The following is a 17,912-nucleotide window of genomic DNA, read 5'->3' as shown; positions in this document are numbered from 1 at the left end:
GTATTGAAAGGATTGAAGATATAATTTGTTCCTCTTTTTAAGAGATGTGGTCTTGCTATGTTGTCCAGGCTGATCTTGAACCTCTGGGCACATGTAGTCCTACCACCTCAGCCTCCCAAGTAGCTGGGACTACAGGCATATACAACCACACCCAGATATAAATTTAAGAGTCATTAGGGTGGATATACTGCAATTTATTTATCTGCTAACATGTTGAAGGACATTTGGGTTGTTTTCAATTTCTGGCTATTCCAAAAAAGCTGTTATGAACATTTGTGTACAAGTCTTTTTGTGGACATATGTTTTAATTTCTCCTTGGTAAATACTTAGGAATGGAATGTCAGAGTCATATGGTAAGTGTTTTTTAATTTTTGAAGAAACTTCCAAACTGCTTTCCAAGGTAATCGTAAGATTTTACATGTCCACCAGTAATTTATGAGCATTTCAGCTATTCCACATCCTCACTGTCTTAGTTTGTTTTGTGTTGCTATAATGGAAACCTAAGACTGGGTGATTAATAAAGAAAAGAAGTTTATTTCTTACAGTTCTGGAGGCTGGGAAGTCCAGGGTGGAGGGAACATATCTGGTAGGGACTTCTTGCTGGTAGAGATTCTCTGCAGAATCCTAGGTGGCACAGGGCATCACATGGCAAGGGAGGCTCCTGAGAGAGCCAAACAGGCTTCTGTAACAGATCCACTCTCATGATAAATAACCTATCCCCTCCATAATCCATTAGTCCATTAACTCATGAATGAATTAATCTATTCATGAGCCAGAGCCCTCATGATCCAGTCACCTCTTAAAGGCTCCATCTCTCAATATGATTACACTGGGAATTAAGTTTTAACATGAGTTTTGGAAGGAACAAACATTCAAATCATAGCACTCACCAATTCACTATACTCAATCTTTTAAATTTTAGCCATATTAGTGAATGTGTTGTGGTATCTCATGGTACAATTTCATTTGTATTTCCATAGTGACGAATGCTACTAGGCATCTTTTCATATGTTTATTTGCCATCTGTACAGTCATGCATTGCTTAATGATGGGGATACTTTCTGAGAAATGTGTCATTAGGTGATTTCCTCATGGCACAAACATCATGGAATGTACTTACACAAACCTAGATGGTCTAACCTACCACATGCCTAGTCTGTATGATGTAGCCTGTTGCTCCTGGGCTATAAACTTGTACAGTATGTTACTGTACTGAACACTTTAGGTAATTGTAACACAATGGTATTTGTGTATCTAAGCATATCTAAACATAGAAAGGGCCAGTAAAAGTACAGTATAAAAGATAAAAATTGGTACACCTGTATAGGGCACTTACTTGCAGGACTTGGAAGTTTTTCTAGGAGTGTCAGTGAGTGAGTGGTGAGTGAATGCAAAGGCCTAGGACATTACTGTATACTACTGTAGACTTTATAAACACTGTACACTTAGGCTACACTAAATTTATAAAAAACAAAATGTGCTACGATGTTATCACAGCTGTAATGTCACTAGGTGACAGGCATTTTTCAGTTCCATTATAATCTTATGGGACCACTGTTGTATTAGTGGCCTGTCATTGACTGAAATATTGTTATGCAGGGCATGACGGTATATCTTTTTTGGTGACATGTTTGCTCAGATCTTTGCCCGTTTAAAAAATTGGCTTGTTGTCGTATTATAAAGTTGTGAGCGTTTTAAAATATATGTTAGATATAAATCCTTTTTTGAGTAGATGTTTTTGCAAATATTTTGTCTCAGTGGTTTGCCTTCTAATTTTCGTAAATGTCCTTTGAAACCATAATTTTTTTGATGAAGTGTTTGATTCTTTTCTTTGATAGTCTATGATTTTTTGTATCACATTTAAAATATTTTTGCCAACATCACTAAGACTTATTCTCATGTTTTCTTCTAGGAATTTTATAGTTTTAGCTCTTGCATGTAGGCCTATAATCCATTTTGAGGTAATTTTTGAGCTAAGAATTGAGTTTCTTCTGCCCTTCTCTTTCTTTCTTGAATATGAATATCAAAATTCTCTACCATTTTTTTGGTAAAAAGATATCTTTTTCAATTTGTTCTTGACCGTATTAACAATAATAGAAGATCTCTTTTTTCTGTTGTTGCCTTGACATCTTTGTCAAAAATTAATTGACCATATAGATCACAATATGTATGGATCGATTTCTATCTCTATGCCAATATTATGCTATCTTGAATACAACTTTATAATAAATTTTGAGTCATATATTAAAGGTCAATTTTCTTTCTTTTTCAAAAAGTTTGGCTTTTTGTGTTCTTTGCATTTCCATATAAATTTAGAATCAGCATGTCAATTTTTATAGAGAAGTGGACTGGGATTATGAATGGAATTGCCATAAATCTATATGTCGATGTGGGGAAAGTTGACATCTTAACAATAATGAGTCTTCTGATTCACGAACGTGATGTATTTCTCCATTTAGGCCTTCTTTGACTTCTTGAAGTAATGTTTTATAGCTTTTAGAGTACTGATCTTGCACGTATTTTGTTAAATGTATCCCTATTTCATATTTTTTAATTTTATTATAACTGCTATTAGTTAACAATTTTAATATCTGATTATTTGTTTATGGTATATAGAAGTTTTTTGATACTGGTCCTGTATTTTGCAACCTTGCTAAACTTCTTTACTTCAGTAGATTTTGTGTAGCTTTTTAAGAATTTTCTATATACATGACCATGTCATCTACAAACATAGATAGTTTTATTTCTTTCTTTCAATCTGGACATGTTGTATTTCCTTTTCTTGCCTGATTACACTGAACAGAACCTCTGGTATAATATTGACTAGAAGTGATAAAAGCAGATATCTTTTCCTGTGTCTGTTCTTAGGGGAAAAGCATTTAATCCTTTTCCATTAAGAATGAGGTTAGCTATAGGTTTTTCTATGGATGCCCTTTATCAGGGTGAAAACTTTCCTTCTGTTTTTAGTTTTCAGAGAATTTTTATCATTCATGGATATTAGCCTTTGTCAAATGCTTTTTCTGTATCTACTTAGGTGATCAGGTATTTCTCCTTTTGATTTTGTTATTTTACAGTGAATTTCATTCATTAATTTTATAATGTTAGAATTCTTAGAATATTAAATTACCTTGCTGGGATGAACCCCACTTGGTCATGATGTATTTTTTTCATATTGTATTCATTTTGCCAAACTTTTCATTAGTTTTTTTGCATCAGAATTATTGAGGGATAGTTGTCTTTAGTTCACTTTTATTGTAATATTTTTGTCTGGTTTTGGTATTAGGATGATGCTTGGTTTATTTATTGAGTTGGGAAGTATTCCCTCCTCTTCAGTTTTCTGGGTGAATTTGTAAGGAATTGATATTATTTCAGTCTGAAGCATTCGGTAGAATTAACCAATGAAACCATCTTTGTGGGAAAGCTTTTAACTACAAATTCAATTTCTGTAATAGATATAGAGCTATTTAGGTTATGTAATTCTTCTTGAATGAGCTTTTTTTGTGTATGTCAAAGAATTTATTCATTTTGTTTAAGTTGTTTAATTTATTGGCATAATGTTCATAATCTTCTCTTATTATTCATTTATTGTCTTTGAGATCTGTGGTTAGTGACATCACTTCTTTTGTTCCTAACATTTTATTTTATTTATTCATTTATTTATTTTTGAGATGGAGTATTTCTCTGTCGCCTAGGCTGGAGTGCAGTGGCTTGATCTTGGATCATTGCAACCTCTGCCTCCCAGGTTCAAGCAATTCTCCCACCTCAGCCTCCCGAGTAGCTGGGATTACAGGCGCCCACCACCATGCCTTGCTAATTTTTGTATTTTTAATAGAGATGGAGTTTGACCATGTTGACCAGGCTGAGCTCGAACTCCTGACCTCAGGTGACCCACCCACCTCGGTTTCCCAAGTGCTGGGATTACAGTGGTGAGCCACCATGCCCAGCTGGCCCGTTCCTAACATTTTAAATTTGGGTTTTCCCCTTCCCTCCCCTCCTTTTTTTTTTTTGACAGGGTCTCTCTCTGTCACCCAGGCTGGTGTGCAGTGGTGCAATCTCAGCTCACTGCAAACTACTTCCCAGGGTCAAGTGATTCTCCTGCCTCAGCCTCCTGAGTAGCTAGGATTACAGGCCTGTGCCACCCCGCCCAGCTGATTTTTGTATTTTTAGTAGAGACAGGTTTTCGACATGTTGGCCAGGCTGGCCTCAATTGATCCGCCTGCCTCAGCCTCCCAAAGTGCTGGAATTACAGGCATGAGCCACCACGCCCAGCCTCTGATTTCTGTTTCATTCATGCTTGCTTTTATCTTTATTATTTCTTTTGTTCTATTTACTTTGAGTTTAACTTTGCTCTTCTCTTTCTAGGTTTTTGTTTGTTTGTTTGTTTGTTTTTTTAGACAAAGTCTCTCTCTGTCGTGTAGGCTGGAGTGCAGTGGCAGGATGTTGGCTCACTGCATCCTCTGCCTCCTGGGTTCAAGTGATTCTCCTGCCTCAGCCTCCCAAGTAGCTGGGACTATAGGCACACACCACCACACCCAGCTAACTTTTGTATTTTCAGTTTTGGCCAGGCTAGTCTTGAACTGCTGACCTCAGGTGATCTGCCCACCTCGGCCTCCCAAAGTACTGAGATTACAGGTGTGAACCACTGCACCCAGCCTCTAGTTTGTTAAGGTAGAAACTTTGGTCATTGACTTCAGATTTCCTTCTTATTTATTTATTTATTTTTTGAGACAGGGTTTCACTGTGTCACACAGGCTGGGGTGCGGTTGTCATCTCAGCTTATTGCAACCTCTGTCTCCCAGTCTCAAGTGATCCTCCCACCTCAGCCCCTTGAGTACCTGGGACCACAGGTGTGCCACCACACCTGGCTAATTTTTGTATTTTTTTTTTTTTTTTGGTAGAGACAGGGTTTCTTCATGTTGCCCAGGCTGGTTCTTAAACTCCTAAGCTCAAGCTATTCACCTGCCTCAGCCTCCCAAAAGTGCTGGGATTACAAGTGTGAACCACTGTGCCCGTCCTTCTTTTCTACTGTAGTCGTTTAGTGCTATAAAATTCCCTCTAAGCACTGTTTTAGCTCTTTCCTACAAATTTTGATGTGTTGTTTTTATTTTCATTCAGTGAGTCTTTTTATATTTCGTTAGGAAGTTTTAGATCTCAAGTAGCAATTCTGTAAGAATTCACCTTTCATGATCTTAATGCTCTGCCTTATTTAAAAAATTTTTACACTTATTTTTCCAAATAATAATCTGGATGCATTAAAAAAATACCTCAGCCTTTTTTTAGAATGAGAAGCAGAAGCAAAGAGATTAGTATTGAGACAATTATGTAAAAGAACCTTTTAGGGGAGAGTTAAGGAAGGCTGTTCTTTCAGGAAAAATGCCATGAGTTTCTGGAATCCCAAGAAATATGCACTTAAGTAGATTTATTTTTGGAATAGTTCAAATGTCCAGAGTTCAACTAGAAATTGCAACTGAGTTCAGTAATTCAAGCTTGCATTTATTTATTTATTGCTTTTGAGTTACCAATTTACCGCATTTGTTCTGCAGCTCGGAAGTATATAGGACAGTCATATTATTGGCTATCTATTATTTTAGTAATGAAGGAAAAGGGGCTCAGAGACATTAAGTGATTTTCCCAAGTTCACATGGCTTCTAAATGACAGAGCTAGAATTCCAAAACAAATTCTTTGGATTCTAATATTTTCTCAAAATATGATCTCCTATTAGCAGCATGAGCATCACCTGGGAACTTATTAGAGATTCAAATTCTTCCTCCTTCCAGACCTGCTGCATTAGAGATTCCAGAGGTAGGACCCAGTTACCTGTGGCTTAAACCAGCCCCCAAGCCCTTGGTGATTCTGATGTGCACTCAAGATTAAGAACCAAGGTGTGGAGCAGGGGTTCTCTGTCATGACTGCAAAGAGAAATCCCATGGATGCTTGTGTTCTGCCAGCCTAAGTGATGGGATTTGTCAGCACTTCCCAGGCAATTGTCATATGCAGCCAGTGTTAATGGACACTGCCCTTCACCCTGGTGCTTCTATTAGTGTGACTCACAGTGCTTTTGAATTAGTGTCACTGTGTTCCAACAAGTGTCTTTCTCTCCAGATCATAACAGTCAATGCCTGCTCTCAGAGTCACCAGTTGAATCCAGAGCCAGGAGAAAACAGCATCTCTGAAGAGGAGTACAGCAAGAACTGGTTCACAGTGTCCAAATTTAGTCACACAGGTGTGTAACATCTACAATCTTGGATCCCAAAAACCCTGGTGGAGTTTTCTCAGGGTACAGTCTTTAGACCATTGGCGGTCCCTCCTGTTCTTTCACATGGAGATGAGGGAAAGAGAAGGTGGCTACACTCTGTAAAGAAAACAGCATTTTTCTGTTTTTCATTTTTATGAAAGGGACAAAATTTTGTTTGTCCAAAGGACTCCAGAAAAGAAAAATTAAGATTTAGATAGTCTCTTGTATTCAAAGCTGTTGAACCTGACTCAGAGTGTTTTATCCAGACAGCATTCATTTAGTCCGATTTATGGATAGGGGATTGTCTAATTTTATAAATTCTTAAAGTACATGTGACACTGATATGGACCGCTACACAGAATTCAGTGAGTTAAGTTATATTTGGTTATTTACTACTGTCTACATTTAGTGTTTATTCTGTGGGCAATTATCTCTTAATAAGCTTAATAATGGTGTTTGTAGAGGAGAGAAGGATGGTAAGATGAGGGCAGATTGTGAACAGAAAAGATAGCAATGATAAGAACTTTGGACTTCTTGCATTAGATAAGAGACATTTACCAATTTTTAAACAGAAAGGACTAAGTGATTAAGTAGTCATAAGGTTTTAAAAATATTTAAAATACTAAGTTTAAGGTACAAGTAGACATTGTATTGAAATTTATGCTGTCAGACTTTTCTAAAAATCTGCTTGTTCATATGGTAAATTGTTCTCAACCAAGGGGTGATTTTACATGTTCCCCTCACTTTCCCCATGGGACACTTGGGAATATCTGGAGATATTTTTGTTGTCATAACTCAAGTGGGGGGAATGCTCTTGCCACCTAGTGAGGAGAGGCCAGGGATGCTGTTAAACATCTTACAGTGAATGGAATAGATTACAATGAATGGAATAGATAGGTCCTCATGACAATTATCCAGCCCAAAATGTCATTGCTAAGGTGGAGAAACCCTGATTTTATGTTTAGAAATACTCAGTTGTCTGTTAAATCACTGAAAATCAAGTGGTCTCTAAGCTGAAAGAGACATTTAGAGATTAAATTAGTCAGCACCCCCTCAATTTATAGATATAGCATGAGAGCTTAATTTGCCTTGACTTTAATCATACCATTTACTAGAGACCATAAATTTGGATAAATTAAATCCCACATCTAAAGACATGACTCCAGGACCAATTATAAATAGATTCATTTTATTTATAAATGTAATATATTTATATTATATATATTAGGTATTATATTTTTTATTAATAGTATAATTTATGTTTAGGATGTTATATATCATTCTTAAATCATTTAAGTTCTTTCCAATGAATTTCAAACATCGAGAGATGCAAGTGGCAGGAGGTTTCTGGGAAAGAATCTCATTAAGTCAGATGATCAGAGGGGGAGGTAAGGTTAGGGAAATAGGTTGATCTGAGTGCCCGGCTAATCTGAGTGAGTAATGAGGCCCACTGTCTTCCTTGAACCACATCCAGAGTTGAGAAGCTTGTTTTTTTGAAACGTGTCTGAGTTAATAATTAATTGAAAAAGAATTAAAAAAATAAAAGTCTGTGAATAGGCAGATGCCCTGCCAGGTAGCATTCTCTCTCTCTGTTTTTTTTTTTTAAAGACAGGATCTGGCTCCATCACCCAAGCTGGAGTATAGTTACGTGATCACAGCTCACTGCAGCCTTGACCTCCTGGGCTCAAGCGATCCTTCCATCTCAGCCTCCCGAGTAGCTGGGACTATAGCATGTGCCACCATGCTTGGCTAATTTTGTTTATTTTTTGTAGAGATGGGGGTCTCACTATGTTACCCAGGCTGGTCTTAAACTCCTGTCCTCAAGTGATGCTCCTGTCTTGGCCTCCTAAAGTGCTAGGATTACAGGCATGAGCCAGCTACTCCACTTGGCCTTCAAATAGTAATTTTTATACTTCTTGTATACTTTTTTTTTTCCCAGCACAAAATCATTAGGGAAAAATGCAACTGTTATCTCCTATTTTTAGTCAGGACTCCTAATAAGTATTATTCTCAGAATTAATCCAACCAAGTACTCATTAAATATTTATTATGCATCTACTATATGTAGTAACTCTGTAGGTACCAGCTACATAAAGAATAACAGTAATGAACCTCATCATCCTTTTTAATAAAAGGCTAAAAATTAAATCTATTTATTTGATGGCATTCCTTTCTTTTTTTTTTTTTTGAGACAGTCTCACTCTGTCGCTCAGGCTGGAGTGCAGTGGCACAATCTTGGCTCACTGCAACCTCCGCCTCCGGGGTTCAAGCGATTCTCTTGCCTCAGCCTCCTGAGTAGCTGGGATTACAGGTATGCACCATCACACCTGGTTCATTTTTATATTTTTAGTAGAGACAGGATTTCCCCATGTTGGTCAGGCTGGTTTTGAACTCCTGACCTCGGGTGATCCACCCGCCTTGGCCTCCCAAAGTGTTGGGATTACAGATGTGAGCCACAGCACCCAGCCTCTATTATTCTTTTGTTGTTCTTTTTAAGTAGCCTACTATGATGTTTGATGCAGTTGCTAAGGAAGGATTCCTAACTAGACTAGGAATGGAATTAAATTTCACATATTTTAAGTAAAGCATGTGCAATAGTGTGCAGGATAAGATAGATATAAAAAATTTCTAAAGGTATTGTCTTATAAGAGGACAGTTTATGGATCATTTAATTCTTGACTTCAATAGAGAAGTGTAAGTTGTTATAAATGTGAAAGTAACTATAGAAGAATAGAAATAGAATATATAGTTTTCAACCTCTTGAGAAAAAAAGGATAAAGGAAACTTGGTAAAACTTGCTAAAAACAGAAAGGGAAAACTATATCCAAGTTTAAATGAATGTACTGTGTTCAGATTTTTCTATTTGGGAACTGTGATTTGAATGTAACACATTTTCATGTATTTTCTAATCTTTCTCTTCCTCTTTACAAGGTGTAGAACCTTACATACATCAGAAAATGAAAACTAAAGAAATTGGACAATATGCTGTACAAATCAGTGATTACCTAAAGCAGTCTCAAGAGGTAAAAATATTTTAGGAGTTAAAAAAAAAGCATTCGAGCATGCAGTGCTACTCTTGACTATGCCCATTTTACCTTTATGTCCCTTAATTGGCTTCTACTTTTTATTGACAGTCTGTTTAATCTTTGTTTTGAAGCTATGCTCAGTTGAATTCCTGTTCTATTTTTTCAATCCCCTCCACATTATTCTTTCTTTGACATTTTTCTTTATGCAATTTACCTATCCACTCAATAATTTATCCTGGGGATGTTCAGCATGAGAGAGAAAGAATTCAGGAGTTTTTGAAACTGTTTTCAAATATATGAAAGTTGTCATGTGGAAGAAAAATAAGCTATTTTCTATACACTTTTAAGAGGTAGATCTAGAATCAACATATAGAAGCCACTGGGAGACAGATTTCAGCCCAATCTGAGGAGAAATTTTTAGCAATTGGAGCTTTCCAAGCATGGAATGATTTATTTCTGGAAGTAGTGAGTCCCTCACTAGTGCGATCAGTCAAGCATAGGCTGAACAAACCTCTTTGCAGGCATGATGGAGGGGATTCAAGCCTTGCAGGGTAAAGACCCTTAGTGTTTCTTCAATGCTGAGATTCTCTGGTTTTGCAGTCTGTTTTTCTTGCTGTCTAAAAATATGGGCCTTGTTTTGTGCCATCCACCACATGGGAAGTGTGAATAGTTAGCTTAACCCAAGAAACCTAATTTTAAGTCTTTGTTTGAATATTACCTGTTTGAACTTGAGAACTGTTGAGACATGACCTTTATGACTAACAACCTTAGATATTCTTGTAGGAATAGGATCTGTGAAAAATTTTCAAAGTAAAGTGTCAGACTACTTGAGGGTAATTGGAAGCAGGGACCTGTGTTCAAATTCTGGCTCTGCCACTTTCTATGTTTCAAAGCTATGTACATCAGTTAACCTATGAGCTTCATTAGCTGTATCTCTAAAGTGGGACTAATGCCATCCTTATAAGATTATTGCTAATGGACAGCAAAAATAACAACTATGAAAAGACCTACCTAGAGTAATGCCTGGAGTATACTAAGTCTCAGGAAATAATTGAATTTGAGTAGGAAATCAAATGAGGTAAATCCAAGGTAATGTTATTTTAAATAATCATCATGACCTGAGATGAGAATCTTTTCATAAGACATAACAATGTGATGATCCGTGTTGTCTGTCAACTTGTACTTTCATTTTTCTCCATGTCATTAGCTGATTGTGTATGTTCAGTCCTGATTAACTGATTGTGTATGTTTAATCCTGATTTTCTATGTTCAGTCTGTAAAAATTTCATATATTACATTTTCTGTTTGATATCTCCTTAAAGGTAATTTCATTCTGTTAAAGTCCATCAACACACTGAGTTACTCTGACATTGCCCTAACATTATGCATCTTTCTAGCTTGGGTTTAGTATGTTTTTTAAAAGAAGAATATTCAGGTAGATGAAGAAAAAAGAAAGATTCTCCAAGGAGCGTGTTTGGCAGATCATTCCTAGAATCTTGGGGTGGGACTATGTTGAGCACACACGTAACGGCCTTTCCCTTCTGCTCAGGATCTCAGCAAAAACTCTTTGTGGAATTCCAGGAGCACCAACCTCAATAGGAACTCCCTGTGAGTATTTCTAAATGTCTATCTTTAAGAATCTTTGGCTTCTATTTTTTTTAACTTTGTAAGGAACAAAGGTTTAATATAGTCAGAAAGGGAGAAAAAAGAAGTGTGTGTCAAATGACAATATTTTTCTCTTGTTAGCAGAATGAAAATGATTTCTTCTCCAAGTTTTCCTGTTTCTGGCAACAAGATCTCACCTGAGTTCCTTTTAAGAATATAACGAAACACATACTCCTACAACAAATTAAACATTTGCCTTTTCAGTGTCAAAACACACATGGAATAATGATTATCATATCTTTTTGGATAGATAAGATTGTGAATTTGCATAAAAGAGTAGAAATAAATCGTCTTGCTTAACGAAACAGACTTAGACTGAACACCTGATTACGTTTATTCTTTAATTTTAAAAATAATTATTTTTTCCTTTCAGTTTATAAGGCATATCTTTTTTGTTTTCGGTTTCTCAGTAGCATCCTAATCATCAAAGCAATAACTCTGAGAAAGATTGAGACAGAGAGGGAGAGGAAGACGGGTTGGAGAGAGAAAGAAGATAGATAACTCACTTGAGTATCTTCCTGGAATTTTATTAGTATATATCTAGAGAAATAAAAGTTGTAAATCAACCAAGCAAAGATTATCCTATTTTATTTGTAGTATTTTCTGAACTTTCCTAGTTGCATCATCACATTAACTATTCATACAGGTAGAATTCAAAATCATCTACTCTATGGAAGTGCCAGTTGATACCCAGCAGGTAGAAGGTGACTTTCAGTTTGCAGTCAGCTCTGTTTAGAGATGGTCTTTCTCTAGGGCTCCCATCATGGACCCTGTGCAAGCCTGCCTCCAAACTTAAAGGACACATGACTTTCTTCTCCCAGAGGTTCAGTAGTTTGTGCTCATGCAGAGTATGGGTTTATTGCAGCATGAAATTGAACAATAATCGTAATTGTACTTTCTTTCTTAGAGACCTTAAATACTGAAGATATTATTTGAATGTATTTATTCAGACTCGCCTGTGGCCACTTGTGCATTTGAGCAGGGCAAGTAACAGTTTAAAGAGAACTAATTTCAGCCTGTGAACATTTAGGGGCCACGTGGGCTAATGAAACTGATTTGTAGGCTTGTCCAGAGACATTCACAGACTTATTTGTAGGCATCTGCTTTGCATAGTTCAGGAACCCTTTAGTTTAATTGATCCAGAAGAACACAAACACAGTTACATGTTATATATATTGTGTGATCACAAAGCTAATTAAAAAACAACAACTGCTTTTCAATTAGCTTAGGATGTACACAGTAAATGACTTACATACATATCTGGTGCTCATTTTTCTATAAAAACACTTGCAGCGCTGAAAAGTTACTTCTTTATTGATACGATAGGGATTAGATGTAACTAATGCTTCTCTTTCAAATATATATACAGTCATGCATCAATTAACGACAGGATACATTCTGAGAAATGTGTCATTAGGTGATTTCATCGTTGTACAAACATCCCAGAGTGCATTTACACACACCTAGATGGTCTAACCTACTACACACCTAGGCTATATGATCTAGCTTATTGTTCCTAAGCTACAAACCTGTACAGTGTGTTACTGTACTGACTACTGTAAGCTATGGTATTTGTGTATCTAAACACAAAAAAAGTACAGTAAAAATACAGTATAAAAGATAAAAAATGGTACACCTGTATAGGATGCTTACAATAAATGGAGCTTGCAGGACTGGAAGCTTGCTCTGGGTGTCAGAGTGAGTGAGTGGTGAAAGAATGTGAAGGCCCAGGACATTACTCTACACGACCGGAGACTTTATGTGTACACTTAGGCTACACTAAATTTCTATAATTTTTTTCTTTTTTAAATAATCAGTTAACCTTAGCTTTACTGTAACTTTTTAACTTGATAAACTGTAAAACATTTAAAAATCTTTTTGACTCTTTTACAATAACACTTAAAACACAAATACGTTGTACGGCTGTACAAAAATATGTTCTTTCTTTATATCCTTATTCTAGAAGCCATTTTCTGTTTTTAAATTATTTATTTATTTTCACTTCTTAAACTTTTTAAAAATATGAAGACACAAATACACACATTAGCTTAGACCTACACAGGATCAGGATCATCAGTATCACTGTCTCCTGCCTCCTCATCTTGTCCCACTGGAAGGTCTTCAGGGGCAATAACACGCATGGAGCTATCACCTCCTATGATAACAATGCCTTCTTCCGGATACCTCCTGAATGACCTGCCAGAGGCTGTTTATAGTTAACTTAAAAGAAAACATAAATATAAGGAGTACATGCTAAAAGAATGAAAAAGAGCATAATATAATAAATACATAAACCAGTAACATAGTCATCCATCATGATCATCAAGTATTATGTGCTGTACATAGTTGTATGTACTATATTTTTATATGACTGGCAGCACAGTAGGCTTACTTACACCAGCATAATTACAAACACATAAGTAATGCATTGCGCTGTGACATTATGATGGCTAAGACATCACTAGGTGTTGGGAATTTTTCAGCTCTGTTATAATCTATGGGACCGTTGTAATATATGCTGTCTGTCGTTGACCAAAACATCATTAGGCAGTGCATGACTGTATATGTATTTCACATATATATAAAATATATACTTTGTGTTGTTACTGTTTCACATGCTGTTTCCTTTTTTTTGAAAACTGTAAGATTTAAGGCAGCATTATCTAAACAACATTTTTTTTTCAAACAGGCTGAAAAGTTCAAATGGAGTTGACAGTAAGTTTTTCTATTTAAACATTTTATTTTTTATTTTTTCATCTTTTTAATGCTGAGGTTCACTGTCCTGCTGATATTTTTGTCATTCTTGAAATTGTACTTATGATTTTTGTCTGTCATGCAATGTAGAAAGTTCAGTAGAAGAGTAGAAAGCTGAATATCTTTCTTCAGACAAATTGGGATTGATGTCTGGTTTAAAACTTTTTGAATGACGGTTTCTGACTGTTATTTCCCCATTTTCTGTGTGAATGAAAGTAAACCACTGAGCTCATTTTGCTCACCAACTCTTACTGTCCTTTTGTTTTTTCACAAATTACTCATTAAGAGCCATTTATAAGATTGTTATATGGATGCCTTTTCCTGTAGGGTTTTAGTAAGATCCGGGGCCCCAAATGGCTAAATAGGATTAGATCATGTGAGACAGCTCCCTGGTAAAGCCACTACAGTTACTCTCAAACTTGACTACAATTTACAAACTCCTTTCCATATTCTTGACTCCCTGATGTAAAGGCACCTTCGTCTTCTGTGTTCTTGTTCCATCACACTTTCTTGGGTTTCCAGTACTCCCCCACCTCCTTTGCAGTTGATTCCTTCTCCTCAGCCTACTAACAAATTTAGGTTGTTTTCTATACAAAAGAAACAAATAGTCTTTTTCTTGATTTACCTAGCTTTCAAGCTGCCACTCCAACCCTTCACCTCCAAATTAATTGAAAGAGCAATTAACATTTGATCTTCAGCCCATGGGGTGTGCCCCATCACTTTCCTGAAACTCCACTACAACTGCTAACTCACATGACTCTTTTCAGTTCTTGTTGAACTCGTGGCATTTGATATTGACCATTTTTCCTTCGTGGCACCCTCTCTTTTCTGTGTTTCCTTGAGGCTCTTCTTCTTTGGCTGTTCTACTTCTTCGTCGACTTATTTTGGTCTTTCTGAGAGCCTCTTGTTCCTTCATGCAAGCTGGAAATCTTAGTCATTTACAATCTCCTTCCCACCCCATTGCTCTTAGCTATTAACCTTGACTTCTAACTCCGTCCCTCCCCTGCTACTCCCCACCCCCACATCTTCAAAGCAATCTGTTTGGTCTACCCTACTGCTCCTGCCTTAAAGCCACCATTATTTATTTTCCAAAACAAAAGTGTATACTTTCATTTGCCCTTGAGTTTGCCTTAGCAGTCTGATTGGTTTGTCTCCTTTTAAACTTTCCTATGTTTCTATCAGAATTATCTTTATGAATGCTAAATCATCACTCAAGTAGAAGCCTTCAATGGCTCCCTGTTACCCAAAGGTAGACTGCAAACCCCTGAGTTTTTCCTCAATGCTCTTGAAAGCTGGATCTCAATTCAAATTTCCAGGCCCATAGGCATGATCCCTTTCATTCATTATTTCTGCCTTGCAGAATATGACTGACCACATAGTAACACCTCCATGTGGAGGTCTAAAAGGTGTCTCAAACAAAATGTTCCAACACTGTCCTCTCTCATCTCAGGAAATGGCAATTCTATCCTCCCAGTTCCTGAGGCCAAAGTCTTGCAATACTTGTCTTCCATTTTTTCACATCCCTACATCCCATCTATCAGTAAATCTTTCAAAATATATCAAGACTCTGATCATGTTTTGCTATTTCCACATAACACCATTTTTTTTTTTTTTTTGAGACGGAGTGTCACTTTGTCGCCCAGGCTGCAGTGCAGTGGCGCGATCTCAGCTCACTGCAAGCTCTGCCTCCTGGGTTCATGCCATTCTCCTGCCTCAGCCTCCCGAGTAGCTGGGACTACAGGCGCCCACCACGCCTGGCTAATTTTTTGTATTTTTGGTGGAGACGGGGTTTCACCGTGTTAGCCAGGATGGTCTCAATCTTCTGACCTCGTGATCCGCCCGCCTCGGCCTCCCAAAGTGCTGGGATTACAGGCATGAGCCACTGCGCCTGGCCATAACACCATTTTTAAGCAATCATAATCTCTTTCTTGGATTATAGTATGGCCTCCAAACTATTGTTCTCTAGTAGTCTTTTTCCAGAAACAGCCAGAATAATCCTTTTAAACTGAAAGTTGAACTGAGTCACTCTTGCTCAAATGGCATTCCTCCTCACTTTGCAAAAGCAAAGTCCAAACAGAGTCTACAATACCCTGTTCTGCTGTCCAGCCACCCCCCCAACCTCATTTCTGTCAGTGCATTTCACTGTGGCTACACTCTCCTTAAACATGACAAGCATGGACCTGCCCCAGGGCATTCACACTTGCTGTTACTTATCACTGGAATACTCTTCATTTATTCATATTGCTGCCCCTCTCTTCCTTCAACTCTGTGCTCAAATTTCACCTTATGAGAGAGGCTCTGCCTAACCACCCTATATAAAACAGCAACTTTCCTATCCCCATGCTTTCTAACTCTCTCAAGTTGATGCATACACACACACACACACACACACACACACACACACACACTATACTATATGCACTATATAATTATTTTCTATTTCCTTTTACTAGAATGTAACTAGACTTTATCTGTTTTGATTACTGCTCTTCCTCTTGAGCATAGACCAGTGCCTGGCACATAGTAGGTACTCAATAAATGTATATTGAATAAATACGAATATGGTCTCACAGCTCCTTAAGCAGTGAAGCCAGGACTGAAACTCAGTTTTATCAGACTCAGATGCCCATACACTTCAAGCATTTCACACTGTTTATGAAGGCCCTACCTTCCAGGTGGAATCAATGTGTTCCATAAACCTCTGTATATACCTTTATTACGTATATTACTTTTAACTGTATTGTGATTATAGTTACCTGTCTCTCCTAATACATTTGCTTTTCGGTAGGGTAGGAACCACATCTTACCCATATCTCTCATGCCTAGTATGATATGGGAGAGGAATACTTTTTGTTTTTATTGATGACTTCAGAAAGAAACAGTCTTTTCTGCTGATCTTACTTTTTGCCAACACTCCCTAAAGGAAGTGATTCTTGTTCCTTTCCTTATCCAGCAACAAAAACCCAGAGAGATCTGCGAAATTGGGCTCATTATGCTGCTTACTCTACGAGGTATAAAGCAGTTGCCATCATGAGACCAAAGTTCTCCACTTTAATTTTGATTTTATGAAATAGCAAAACTGTTGCAAGGGATTTCTCTAGAGCCTTGTAATTTAGGACTGGAGCAGACAGAAGAGAATTAGTTAAAGTTGGAAGAGGTGTTCCCAACACATAGTCCTTGTATAACCAAACAAATCTCTTGGTGCTATATTATCCACCCTCTTCTTTGTTTCCAGTATATAGCTCTTAATGTGTTTTCAGCATTTTGTTGTTATTTTAGGTCAGTGAAGTAGTCTGTTAATAACTTGGTATTAATACTGTCTTTCTACGGGTACTGCATCTTGGTAGGGAGCTCAGAGAATCATGCTTCTGGGATGTCGTGAAGTATGATGGGCAGCTGAGTGCCTTCTGCAACCCAGAGGTGTAATTGGTTCAGAGGAAATACATCTTTGAGGCTAATATTACCTGCCTTTCTTCAATTCCCTATATAAATATGTTTGGAGATATTACATTGATGATTGGAAGCTGTCAGGATACCATGCGCAATACTGTGGTTAAAAAATATTAGGCAAGCTTTTTCGAATACTGAGAAGCCATTCTGATTAACCTGTTCAATAATAACTTTGAAGGCAATATATTCATAAACATGTATTTATCTCCAGCCACGTAATTAAAATGCCAATCTCCTCTCTAATTTCAGAGATCTCAGCCTCCTTAAAAAGCCCTCAAGAGCCTCACCATCATTATTCAGGTAGGATGCGTGTGCACATAGACATGTCAGCTGAGCTAAATGTCTGTGCTTCTGCATTTGTAAACAGAAACATTGACAAATTCCGTGTTACTGACATGGCTTGCAACTTGAAAAGTTATTGTTCACTTTGATGAGAAGAGCATTCCAATTTCTAACTTTGCCATTGACTTGGGAAAACAAGTTTTCAGAATTTAAGAGAATTTGCATTTTTGCAAAATGTTTGCATTCTCAAGTTCCAGATTGCAAAGTAGAAAGATGACCTTGAGATCTAAAAATTCTTTGCAAGCTCAAAGCAGCCCCAAGCCAGAGATCTCAATGTTTTGGACTGGGGAAAAGGCAGACCTGAAAGTAGTTCCTTGAGGGAGGGTTTTGTACCCTCAATGGGGCCTCAGTGAGTATGATCACTGAATGAAGGCCAACCCCACAGAGTGAGTTCAACAAAGATGTTATTAAACAAAGATGTCAAGGGTCTTGACTCTCT

General features: G+C 37.2%; 1 protein-coding gene across 1 annotated transcript in view; it reads left to right on the top strand.

Moving 5' to 3' along the window:
* The window catches only part of TRPM6 (transient receptor potential cation channel subfamily M member 6), a 164,802-nt gene that overhangs the window by 127,323 nt on the left and 19,567 nt on the right, over nucleotides 1-17,912 (top strand). Inside the window, exons 28-32 of the mRNA XM_063649604.1 lie at nucleotides 6,104-6,224; nucleotides 9,168-9,259; nucleotides 10,812-10,870; nucleotides 13,617-13,642; nucleotides 17,381-17,431. Of these exons, the coding sequence (XP_063505674.1) occupies nucleotides 6,104-6,224; nucleotides 9,168-9,259; nucleotides 10,812-10,870; nucleotides 13,617-13,642; nucleotides 17,381-17,431 (349 nt within the window). The remainder of the gene's footprint in view (nucleotides 1-6,103; nucleotides 6,225-9,167; nucleotides 9,260-10,811; nucleotides 10,871-13,616; nucleotides 13,643-17,380; nucleotides 17,432-17,912) is intronic.

The sequence above is a fragment of the Pongo pygmaeus genome, chromosome 13 (assembly GCF_028885625.2).
Source record: "Pongo pygmaeus isolate AG05252 chromosome 13, NHGRI_mPonPyg2-v2.0_pri, whole genome shotgun sequence".
In the NCBI taxonomy this organism is placed as follows: Eukaryota; Metazoa; Chordata; class Mammalia; order Primates; family Hominidae; genus Pongo; species Pongo pygmaeus.
This window is presented reverse-complemented; position numbering and strand designations above follow the sequence as displayed.